The sequence below is a fragment of the Rhincodon typus genome, chromosome 22 (genome assembly GCF_021869965.1).
Source record: "Rhincodon typus isolate 14 chromosome 22, sRhiTyp1.1, whole genome shotgun sequence".
Classification (NCBI taxonomy): Eukaryota; Metazoa; Chordata; class Chondrichthyes; order Orectolobiformes; family Rhincodontidae; genus Rhincodon; species Rhincodon typus.
In genome coordinates, this window is record NC_063353.1 from 31,244,370 (window position 1) to 31,256,873 (window position 12,504).

At 46.0% G+C, this 12,504-nt stretch overlaps 1 protein-coding gene across 1 annotated transcript in view; it reads left to right on the plus strand.

Moving 5' to 3' along the window:
- LOC109919721 (filamin-C) overlaps positions 1-12,504 on the plus strand; it is a 57,548-nt gene that overhangs the window by 22,294 nt on the left and 22,750 nt on the right. Inside the window, exons 10-24 of the mRNA XM_048609972.1 lie at positions 138-274; positions 562-755; positions 1,578-1,691; positions 2,153-2,296; positions 2,599-2,722; positions 3,663-3,823; positions 5,304-5,394; positions 6,094-6,263; positions 6,623-6,740; positions 7,522-7,784; positions 9,201-9,798; positions 10,111-10,284; positions 10,998-11,160; positions 11,558-11,718; positions 12,140-12,307. Coding sequence (XP_048465929.1) covers positions 138-274; positions 562-755; positions 1,578-1,691; positions 2,153-2,296; positions 2,599-2,722; positions 3,663-3,823; positions 5,304-5,394; positions 6,094-6,263; positions 6,623-6,740; positions 7,522-7,784; positions 9,201-9,798; positions 10,111-10,284; positions 10,998-11,160; positions 11,558-11,718; positions 12,140-12,307 — 2,780 coding nt within the window. The remainder of the gene's footprint in view (positions 1-137; positions 275-561; positions 756-1,577; positions 1,692-2,152; positions 2,297-2,598; positions 2,723-3,662; positions 3,824-5,303; positions 5,395-6,093; positions 6,264-6,622; positions 6,741-7,521; positions 7,785-9,200; positions 9,799-10,110; positions 10,285-10,997; positions 11,161-11,557; positions 11,719-12,139; positions 12,308-12,504) is intronic.

A 12,504-nucleotide genomic window follows, 5' to 3' on the forward strand; every position in this document is an offset into this window, starting at 1 on the left:
GATGCTGCTTGGCCTGCTGTGTTCATCCAGCTTTACACCTTGTTATCTCGGATTCTCCAGCATCTGCAGTTCCTACTATCTCAAGATATTGGTTGTTGGTTGTACTGAATTTTTTTTTTTTTTTGGTCCCCTCTTAGTCCATTTGAGGTGGAGGTTGGACCAGAAGCTGGGGCTCAGAAAGTACGAGCCTGGGGACCAGGCCTGGAGACTGGGGTCGTGGGCAAGTCAGCTGATTTTGTTGTCGAGGCGATTGGAACCGAAGTTGGGACACTGGGTAAGTATCACGTTAGTTATTGCTGTTTTCAAGATGGGGTTCGTGTATTCACAGGCTGCCCTGGTCCTGATCCAGTGTCAAACCCTGTCAATACTCTTCATTCTCTTTGGCATCATCCTGTTGAAATGGAGCCAATGGTGCACACATAGGCTAATGCACAATGTCAGTGCACTGAAAAAGTCTTTGTTTTGCTGTCTTACTTATGCTGTACCTGCCCTAGGAATGTCTGGTGGAGCTTGTTCTACAATGGTTTAAACCATTCGCAACAAATCTGTTGTGTTTTTCAGGGTTCTCCATCGAAGGGCCCTCTCAAGCTAAGATTGAATGTGATGATAAAGGTGATGGGTCATGTGATGTGCGGTACTGGCCCACTGAGCCCGGTGATTATGCTGTGCATGTGATCTGTGACGATGAAGACATTAAGGACAGTCCCTACATGGCTCACATCCTCCCTGCAAACAATGAATGCTTCCCAGAGAAGGTGGGTGTCGTGTGTAAACAAATCCCAGGAGTCTATCTGTGACCAACATACTTTTCTTGGCAATGGACGGTATTAGAATTTCTTTCTCCTTCAATGGCTGGGACAGCATTTATTGCCCATTCCTATTTGCCTTTTGAGAGGTTATGGACTTCTTGTAACTGCTGCAGTCCTGCACCCACAGTGCTTTCAGGAGAAAGTACCAGGATTCTGACCCAGTGACCATAAAGGGATAGCAATTATAGTTTCAAGGCAGGATGGTGAATGGCTTGGATGGCAGCTTTGCAGGCGGTGGTGGTGTTGTGTGCAAATGCTGTCTTTTCCTTCTAGTGGTTGAGATTGTGGGTTTGGAAGGTGCTGTTGAAGGAACCTTGGTGAGTTACTGCAGTGTATCTTGTAATGCACCTCGGACAGTACAACATTCCCTCTGGAATGCCCCTCCAATAGGGCAGTGCTCCATTGGTGCTGATCTACATTGCTGGCCTCTAATTACATGTTGTGTTCTGTGGATCAAGAGGACAGCTGACTGCTACCTTTTTTAGACTGTTCAGCATGGCTTGTATATAATAGCCTTGCCAGTGACTTTTTTTGCTGCATGTTGTGATTGTGATTTATTTTTTTTAAAAAAGAACAGGAATTGAAGGAATGATTTGTTATTTGTTTTTTTCCTTCATGCACTTCAGAATTGAAGTTGCAACGTGAGAATAAAACACCTGACCCGTGTAATACTGGTACTACCGAGTCTGCTTTGACTGGTTACTGTGCAAGTGGGTGAATTCACTGCTCATTATGCCATCTTTCTCTCAATCTTATTCTGTTCTTTAGGTGAAAGCTTTTGGCCCAGGTTTGGAGCCAACAGGCTGCATTGTGAACAAACCAGCTGAATTTACTATTGATGCACGGGCAGCAGGCAAGGGTGAACTGAAGATCTATGCGCAGGTTGGTAATGCTTTGGGGCTGGTATCTATCAGGGTGGTACCTGCCACTAGATCAGATTTGCTGATCAGGAGGCTGGGATGGGGCAGAGGGAGCAGTTGTATGCAGGGAGACCATTCTTTGCTCGTGTGGATAGTTACCGATTGAAACCTTCCACTTGACTACGAGAGAGTCAGCATAATTGGGTATTGGAGTGGGTTGGGAACGAGAGGGTCAGTCAGCACCATCACAATGGGGATGGGAGGAGAGAGCATTCACTGGAGTAGGGTCCATAAGGAAGACTGTCGACACATTTTTCTTCGGAGCAGTAGGAATTTTATCTGCTCTTTGGCATTAAATTAACTGCCAAAATGTGGAGGAAGAGATGTCTGTTTTAGTGGGCAGAGATTGGCTATTCTTAGTTTCTGCTTGGCACAGTACAATAATTACTACTGTCTTTTACACCAATTTCTTCCCTGCCTAAGGATGCGGAAGGTGTTCCTATTGACATCCAGATCAAGGACAACCGAGACAACACGTTCAAGTGTGTGTACGTGCCCCGGAAACCCATCAAACACACCATCATCATCAGCTGGGGTGGTGTCAATATCCCCAACAGTCCTTTCAGGGTAAGTGTGGGATATGAGAGTCGAATGGAGTTCTGTTGGTGGGATCAAACCCAACAACTCAGTCTGACACTGACACTGAGTCGGAAAACCGAGATTGAGATGGGCTGGTTAGTGAGCAATAGTGATCAGCTTTGCAGGGTGTGAAATTTTGCATGAATGTGAAATTACAACAAAATATTTGTCACACTTTGCCTGTTCTGTATGAGTCCTGTGCCATTGCTCCTTGCTATTACATCTCTTTTTGCTCCATTTTTGGTCAACCACTCCTTCCTTCACTCCATTTTATGCTCCATGTGCTGCAGGTATCAGTGGGTGAGGGCTGCCACCCACAGAAAGTGAAAGTCTATGGACCGGGTGTGGAGAAAACTGGACTCAAGGCTAATGAGCCAACGTATTTCACTGTGGATTGTAGTGAGGCTGGACAAGGTAAGTCTCGAGCAAGCCCTTCTGCCTTGTGGTGCAGAGTTTTCTTGTGTGAAAAGAGAGGGACATTGATCTGGGAAATATTGGCTTGTTGGTCTCCTGTCAGGAGCAGGGAAAGTAGAGACAAGCGGGGACAAAATGACTTCCATTTATTAGCCCATACTTTTCTCAATGACAGTCAGTCAAAATGCAAGAGAGCAATAGTGTTTGACTCTGAGCACTGTTTTGAAGTATTTGGAGGATTTTTTTTTGGGGTAGCACCATTCATGTTATGTATATGGTTTTTTACAAGGTGGTTGACCAGTACAGTACCACATCATGCTTTTGTTGGTAACGTTAACTTTTTAAAGTCCATGTTAAAGGAATTGTGGCAGTGGAGATACAGAAGTGACTAAAGGATGGCGGGGTTTTCGGAATGGGTCATGGAAATGTAAGTTGCAGGAAAGATGGATGTATTGGGGCCCAAAGGCTTGGTGCTGAGGGTGCATGGGGTTCTTGACCTTTGACCTTGAAGTACCAGGGCAACAGATGTGTGGAAACATCCTCCTGCAAATTGCCCTCTGAGCAACACAGCATCTGGACTTGGAAATATTGCTGTTTCTTCAATGTTCCTGGAGCTCCTGCTCTAACAACATTGTGGATGTCCTTGCACCACCCTGAACTGCAGGGATTTGAAGAAGGCAGGTTACCATCATTTCTGGGCAATCTGGGTTAAGCAATAAATGCTGACCTAGCCTGTGGTACCCATATCACGTGAAACAACTGGCTGTTAGATGGTGAAATGTGAAGGTGGGGGAGTACAGCTGTTACCAGACAAGGTCACTTACCAGTTTTTACTAGACATTATTTGTCTTGCTTTGAGAGGAGCCCTCCATTACATCTTTTGCCCTAACTGTTAGAGTTGCCTTCCATGTGAATCTCAATCTGTTCTCTATTTGACCAGGTGATGTGAGCATTGGCATTAAGTGTGCCCCAGGAGTCGTGGGACCTGCTGAGGCTGACATCGATTTTGACATCATTAAGAATGATAATGACACTTTCACTGTGAAGTACACGCCTCCCGGACCAGGACGCTATACCATCATGGTGCTGTTTGCTGACCAGGTATGACAGATACACAGACCCTGTTATACAGTTCTGCGGAAGGGTCACTGGACCCGAAACGTTAACTCGGTTTTTCTCCTTCACTGATGCTGCCAGACCTGCTGAGCTTTTCCAGCAACTTTGTTTTTGTTCCTGTTACACATTTGTTGGATTACATGCAGTTCAAATTCTCATCTGGCTTCTGTTGAGAAGGCTGGACTTTCCTATTCTGAAGGATAGCAGAATCTAAAGCTTCTCCTTGATAAAGGATACATCAAACAGGAGGAGACCGCTTGGGCATTTTACCCTGTCTGCATTTTAGTTTGATTGTAGCTAATCTGCACCTCCACTCTTCTCTTCTCTTCTCTTCTCTTTTTAAGATCTTTTTGCTCCACATCCCATAATACCCTTGCTTAACAATCAATTGTTCTATCTTTTAAACTTTTTTCATCCCCATCATCAGCTGCTTTTTAGGGGTGAGCATTCCAGTCCTCCATTACTGTTTTTTTTTGTATGAAAACATGATTTATCTGAGCAGCTCTCGCTCTCATTTTGAGGCTCTGCTCCCTTGTGGGCTTGCACACCATTAGAATTGGTTGTGCTCTATTTGTCCTATTGGAGCCTTTAATCATCTTAAACACCTTAGTTGGATCTTGCTTAATCTTGATTTAAGGGAGCACAAGCTGGCCTCAAATTTCCCCATTTTTAACTATGGTGTCACTGTGGTGGACCTGTACCAACCCCAATCCCACCCCTGAGCTCAGTGTATCCTTGCTGAATGCAATACTCTGGGTGAGGTCTAACTAAGGCACTCAAACTTCTATGTCTCTTAGTCCCTTTTGACATAAAAACCTATTTTGATCATGTTTTAAGGTTCAGTCAACTCCTGGATGAGCTGTGGTTAGATGCACCAGATCCTCTGGGTCTAGGAGTGTACAATGTTAAGCTGATTTGTGTTTGCCTCCTCCAGTCCTACAAATGTTTTGAGTGACGTGGATGCCTCCAATTCTAGCTGCTTGAGCATCCCTGATTTTAATTACACTGTCATTATTTGAATTTAATCCAAAATCCTGTTTGCCTGTTCTTTGTTCAGGTGGGTATTTTAAAGGGCCCAAGTTGTTACTGGAAGAAGCAGGAAGTTTATGTACATCTCTAGGAAGATGTTAACTAATCATTTGATCTCATTGCTTGTGGGATCTTGCTGATCTTGCACACACAGCCACTGTCACATTTTGCCAAAGTTTGTCACTGAACTGTTGAGCTGGGCCTTGATTAAGAGAAGCACCGTCCGATGAGTTTCAGTAATCGCTTGGTCAGGACTGCGATGGGGAGCAGCTCACATCCGATTTCCACTAATCCCTCCTTGGGATGTTTGACCAGGTTAAAGTGTCTGATCAGTTTTGCCCCTACCCCATTCCAAACCACAGTCTGCTGACTTCCACCCACTGTCTCTGGCCCATTTTCTAACACATTTCTGTCTGATTTTTTTTTTTCCCAACAGGAAATTCCTATCAGCCCATTCCGTATTAAGGTGGAGCCATCGCATGATGCTGGAAAGGTCAAGGCTGAAGGCCCTGGGTTGAGTCGGACTGGTGAGGAGATGTTTGATTGTGCAAGTGCCTCTGCTGAAGCTGAGGGTCACCAATATTCCCAGGACTGTCTTGGAGTCTCCCAAACTAAAAGTGAATCTCCTGGGCGTAGAAATAAATGACACCACCAGGGAGAGAATAAAGCTGGTCTTAACCAGCTCATCAGCCATGATGGAATGGCAGAGCAGACTCGATGGGTGGAATGGCCTTTATTCTGTTTCTATGTCTTTATGATCCTATTGTGCTTCCATGGTTTATAAACATGGGATGGATATAAGACTGTTTTCCCACTTGGAGATGGGAGGAGTTCATGGTAAATTCTTGAACAATTAAACCCCATGGAGTCTTCAGGACTGAGGGGTCCTGTCCCTATTGGGTTACTTCAGTCTGGGAACAGCATTGCAATTCCTGTTGGTGTAGCTAAGTGGGAGAGTTGCATTATAGCAAATAGGAACGGCCAGCTCCCAGCATTGATGGCCAGTTGAGTAGTGACAGTGGAATACAGGGACCGAGATGGATTAAAACCCCACCCTAGAACTCTCCAGCTAGCACTGACTGGGATGGGGGAGGGGGCAGGAGGAGGTGGATGTACTGACTCCTGGTGCTGCCTGATGTTAAGTGGGCTTTGCTAGGCTTTGGTATTAGCCTTGAGTGGTTCCTCACGCTGGCCTGCTCTCTAAGCTGATCCTGTTCTGTTCCCAGGTGTTGAGGTTGGCAAACCCACTCACTTCACCGTCTACACAAAGGGAGCTGGCAAGGCCGCACTGGACGTCCAGTTCACTGGAGCGGCGAAAGGAGAGGCCGTCCGAGACTTCGAGATCATCGATAACCACGACTACTCCTACACCGTGAAATACACAGCCGTGCAACAGGTGGGAGTGGACTTGGGAGGGGCCTAGAGCTGGTTTTGAGTGGGTGGCGATGGGGTTTGTACGCAGTGGAGCAGTGCCGAGGTTTGTTTTTCTATTAGGAGAATGCTGGGGTTTGCATCTTAATGGGACCGGAACAAATCTTTTGGGGTTTGTATCCGGGGAGTTGGTGCTAGGATTGGTTGGGGTGTGTATCCGGGGAGACTGAGTGGGGACTGGATGGGGTGTGTACCTAGTTGGGTAGTTCTGAAGTCTGGGGTTTGCACCCAGCTTTTCTATATCTAGATTAAGTGTTGTATATAAAGCAATAGACTTTGAAGGTTTGCTCTTTTTCTAACCAATGGCCTGTGGTCTCGTTGCAGGGTAACTTGCTGGTGGCAGTGACTTATGGAGGTGACCAGGTTCCCAAGAGTCCATTTACTGTCAGTGTGGCTCCGCCTCTCGATCTGAACAAGGTCAAAGTGCAGGGACTCCACAACAGTAAGATCATTAAATTGTCATAAATATTTCAGCTGTTAGTCTGAAATTCGCGCTCGTACGTCATGGTGGTCTGACCAGGGCCTGAGACTGCAGGAGCGTTGCCACTTGATAACTGCTGTAACCTCACCCGTTTGCTAATGAGATGTGAACCTCCGCTTACTTGACTCCACGTCTTTGTGCACGGCAGACTCCGCGTTTCCTGCAGGTTCCATTTGTATGCTCTGCCACTGCTTGCTGTGCTGGTGATGGCACCGTTTTGGAGTGCGATTGCTCACTGTAAAGCCCTTTGAAGGGGATGTACGTGGGGATCATCTGAAGCAATTGGCGTTTAGCTCAACACCTTGTGAACTGGGGCTTGAAGACCGTGAGGATAATGGGTCGAAATCCACAGGCAGACACTTTTTTTTTTTTGTTGTGTTTGTTTTTTTTTTTTTTTTCTTTTTTCCCCCCAACCCCTGCCTTGCTCGCTGACTCCTGACCACACTCTCTCTCATTTTCTGATAGCCACCATGGCTTCATCCCTCCCCTTGGTGGCCTCCTCCAGCCCTACAAACGTTTTGTATGATGTGGATGTCTCCAATTCTAGCTGCTTGAGCCTACCTGGTTTTAATTACGCTGTCATTGGCCACGCTGTCCCTTCAGCTTCCCGTACCCAGGCTCTGGAACTCTCTTGCTCAACCTCTGGTTTGTGGCTTTGTAGCTCCTATGAAGCAGCTTGGGAATACGAAGGCATGATACCAGTGCTACATAAACACCAGCTGTTGTTGTTTCTTTCTTGCAGAAGTTGATGTCGGGAAGGATCAGGAATTCAGTGTTAACACTCGAGGTGCAGGAGGTCAGGGCAAGGTTGATGTGAAAATCACCTCTCCGTCCCGCCGACCTATCCCTTGCAAAGTGGAAACAGGTTCTACCAATGACATTCACTCTGTGAAGTACATGCCACCTGAGGAGGGGCCTTACAAAGTGGACATCAGTTACGATGGGCACCCAGTACCTGGAAGCCCTTTCACAGTGGAGGGGATCATGCCCCCGGACCCCACCAAGGTGAGAAAACTTTGAAGTTTGGTATCAGAACAGAGCAGCAAGAGCTGGTGGTGGAAATAGGGCCCTTTGCATTACGCAAGGCTATTCAGGGCTAACACTGGGTTGGGACAAATGCACGATCATCACTCGCTGGTGAAGAGGTTTCCTGCTTAACTACTGCCACCCACACTCACCTTGCCAAAGGCTAAAGAATTATGGTGGTTATTGGGAGATGGAGGCAAATTCTTCACTCATTTCATATTCTGGGTCCTGACTCTGAGCATTCCGTTTTCTCCTCCTTTCATAAAACTGCATAGTCAAGATGGATGATGAGTTCCTATTCATTGCAATCTGTACTTGGATTTAAAACAAAACTGGGCAATTTATTGGCTCCTCTATTGATGACTTCACCCCCCCCCCCCGCCACTGCAATCCATCGAATTCTAACCCCACTGCAGCATTCCCGTGTTCCTTACTCTGGTCTAGTGACCTGACCCTATCCACCCTTTCTTGAGTTTGCCCATTACCCTCTGAAGACTGTAGGACCTGTGGCTCCGTGGATAGCACTGTCCTGAGTTCAGAGGTTTATCAAAATCCATTAGAGTCTGGAACTCCAAATCCAGACCATGTCTCCCAGAGCAGAGTCAAGAAGTCCTGTGCACTGAGATTTAATTGTCCTCTCAGGCATTCATAAAAGATCCTGTTGCAAATTTAAGAGAAGCAGGAGAATTGTCCTTGCTGATATTAATCTTTCAACATTCATGACTAAAATGTTTATCTGGTCATACATATTGGAGTTGATGGCCTAGTGGTATTATCACTGTTAATCCAGAGACCCAAGTAATGTTCTGGGGACCTGGGTTCAAATCCTGCCAAGGTAGATGGTGGAATTTGAATTCAATAAATATCTGGAATTAAGAATCTAATGATGACCATGAAGGCATTGTCGATTGTTGGAAAAACCCATCAGGTTCATTAATGTCCTTTTAGGAAAGGAACTACCATCCTTACCTGGTCTGGCCTATATGTGACTCCAGACCCACAGCAATGTGGTTGATTCTTGAATTGCCCTTTGGGCAATTTGGGGTAGGCAATAAATGCTGCTTGGCCAGCGACGCCCTTATCTAATGAATGAATTTTTTAAAAAAAATACTAAGCTGTTTGGAGTTTGTGTGCAAAATTTTCAAATTATGACTGACTGTAAGGAATATCTAGAAGTTGGGACAGCTGTTCTAGATTTTTTTAATCCTTTTCCTATGGAAGTAATGTATAGGAGTGGAGTGCCCTAGAAGTAAGAGATCTCTGGCTGGAAGCCAGGACTATAGTGTAATTGTGACCATACCTAACCAAGTATGAAAATAATGAATCTGTGAAGACCTTGAGATGTTCCTTTTTATACAAATGAAATGAGCAATTCTGATTCTGATTCTGTTTCAGGTTCGGGCCTATGGGCCAGGCCTCAAAGGCGGTGTAGTTGGAAAAGCAGCTCCCTTTGCCATTGACACTAAGGGTGCTGGCACTGGTGGACTTGGTCTGACTGTAGAAGGTCCTTGTGAAGCAAAGATTGAGTGCCAAGATAATGGTGATGGTTCCTGCTCTGTCTCGTACCTCCCAACAGAACCTGGTGAATATACGGTCAATATTCTGTTTGCTGAGGCCCACATCCCAGGATCCCCCTTCAAAGCAGACATCAAACCTCTCTTTGACCCCAGCAAGGTCACAGCCAGTGGTCCAGGGCTGGAGCATGGTAAAGTGGGCGAAACAGCAACTTTCACTGTGGATTGTTCCAAGGCAGGGGATGCTGAGCTGACAATTGAGATCATTTCTGAATCTGGTGCCAAAGCTGAAGTTCATATTCAGAACAACAGTGATGGGACTTTTGGCATCACCTACATTCCACCGTTCCCTGGCATGTACACCATAACCATCAAGTACGGTGGGCATGCAGTGCCCAAATTTCCAGCCCGTGTCAGGGTTGATCCAGCCATTGACACCACAGGGATGAAAGTGTTCGGACCAGGAGTTGAGCCTCGTGGTAAGGCAACAGTTTATACTTGTTCAATCGCTGTTCTTTAAACTTCTACTGTGTGTGTGTGTGTGTGTGTGTGTGTGTGTGTGTGAGAGAGAGCGAGAGAGAGACCAGATACTTACTCAACAGGACAGTCTATGACCAGTGTCTGTCATTCATCAGATAAATGATGAAAGGTAATACATTACTTGGAATACAGCAATGGATCCAAAATATTGGGACTGAATAGGGGGAAAGTCTTTTACTGAAGGGCATTAGGATCATTATTGTAGAAAGGAACTGAGGGGAACTGTCTGATTTTACCGATTTTTATTCCAGGTGTCCTCCGGGAGGTTACCACGGAGTTCACTGTAGATTCTCGGTCTCTTAACAAGACTGGTGGGAACCACATCAAAGTTCGTATTGCCAATCCATCTGGAGCCATGACTGACAGCTTCATTAAGGACAATGGAGACGGAACATACCATGTGGAGTACACTGCCTATGAAGATGGTAAGTGACAATGAGGCTTTATGCTACTAGGTTTCTCCTTTTTTATTTCTGTTTTAATTTGCTGTTGGACTTAGTGATTTCAAAGACCAATATTTATTGTAGATGCCATATTGGTTCCCTGTGAGTATCCTAGTCCTTTGTCAATCCAGAGTTCATTCCGTGGTTAGGTGTCGAGTGGGACAGCCTGTGGGCTCCATGCAAACTGACTGTGTGTTTCATTAGGCCATTCAGTTTGCTCTTAAACCCTGGCTGCTTTTGGAGATTTTAAATCTATTACAGCGTTCCCCCTTTCTCCCTCCTGTGTTAGGTTGCTGAGTTCCATCTGTCCTGCCCCCATCTAGGAGCCAAGGGGTCAAAGACACTGGGATTCTCCCTGTCCCTCAAGGCAGTTCTTGAGACCTGAAGGAAGTGATGAATAGAATCCTATCTGAGTTTCCACCAATCAGTTTCTCATGAAAGGGTGTTTTGCAGCTGTTTTCCCTCCACCTTTCTGCCTTCCATTTTGGAGTAGGGACTGCCTTCCTTGTCTTATTGGAGGAAAAGCCCCTCCATTCGGCAAGCAGGGTGTGAGTAGGAAAGTTATCCATTGCTGGTACCTGAGCTTGCTGTCAGTTCACTAGAGTGCAGTAGCACTAGTATGTAGATTGCTGCAAAGGGATTCCATTCACTTCACCTTTTTTATTTTCTCTCTCTCTGCTCCTTTTCGTGTCCAGGAGTGCATATGATCGAAGTACTCTATGATGATGTCCCACTTCCCAAGAGTCCATTCAGAGTTGGAGTCACTGAAGGATGTGATCCAACCCGTGTTCGGGCCTATGGGCCAGGTCTGGAGGGAGGCCTAGTTAACAAACCCAACCGATTCACCGTGGAAACCAGGTGAGATGCAGCCTGAACTTGTAGGTAAAGAACCTGAACCATCAGTTAGAGAATGAGAAATTGCATCAGGGTAGCCATTTAATCTCCTTCCCACACTTGCTGTCTACTAATGTAAATTGCAGCTAACTTTTTTTATTTAGTTTTGTGAACACCTCATGGTGTCCTCTTTTTTGCTTCACTTGATGCTGGTCCATTCTGAGGCTGTGCCTGAGGATTAGGGATTTCCTGGTGCATCCAGTTTGCAGGTGGGCAATAAAGTGGAATGTGGCTGGGCCACATGTTGGGGTTTAGTTGGCTCCCAGCTGTAATAAGTGACCAGCTGGATGTCCCTTTTGGGACAGGATGGTAATCTATTATTTCCTAATGTCTACCCTGACCCCTCTGTGTCTCTGTTTAGGGGAGCAGGTACTGGAGGCCTTGGGCTGGCCATTGAGGGGCCTTCAGAGGCTAAGATGTCCTGCAAGGACAACAAGGATGGAAGCTGCAGTGTTGAGTACATCCCCTTCACCCCTGGAGACTACGATGTCAACATTACATTTGGAGGGCACCCTATTCCGGGTGAGTAGACCTGCTTTGGATTAACTGCAAGGTGACTAGTTTTACATTCTCTGGCCAGAGGGAAACTGCATCCACCCTGTCAAACCTTTAAGTATTTTATACTTTTCATTGAAATCTTCGAAACTCTGGTAAAATGTCCGTTCTATTTGACCTGTGCTTGAGGGACAGGCCTCCCTCGTAGAGGAACTAGTGTAGAGAAGCAGGATTTTCATTTGTTGGGTAAGGAGTCCACTCCTAGCTGTGGACTCCTCCTCAAATCACTACATTCATACAGTTGCTGTTAACATAAAGCAGCAGCTAAGGTTTGAGTGCCTCCTCTCGGGAGGTGTGTATTGGGAACTCCCTGTTCTGTGTTGGTTATGACCAATACCATGCATGGTTTTTTTTTAAAAAGAAATAATTTTTGATTTTGTGTTGACAGGAAGTGCATTCCGCGTGCCAGTCAAAGAGCTGGTAGATCCAAGCAAGGTGAAGTGCTCAGGCCCTGGGCTGGGCACTGGGGTACGGGCACATGTACCCCAGACTTTCACTGTTGATTGTAGCAAGGCTGGGCTGGCACCGCTCAAGGTGCTGATCCTTGGACCTACAGGTAAGTCTCCGGTGGGGTTTGTTGCAAAATGGCAGGTGCTTGTGTTGAAACTGAAGTCTGAAGACTTGCCTTTTTTTTGTCGGTGGGGGGATTTATGATGATCTGAACTTGTTGATAACATGCAGTGGGGGAAGAATTGGATATGGAGGATGAAGTGGTAAAGGTTTATGTATTGACTGTTGGTGATCTGTGGCTCC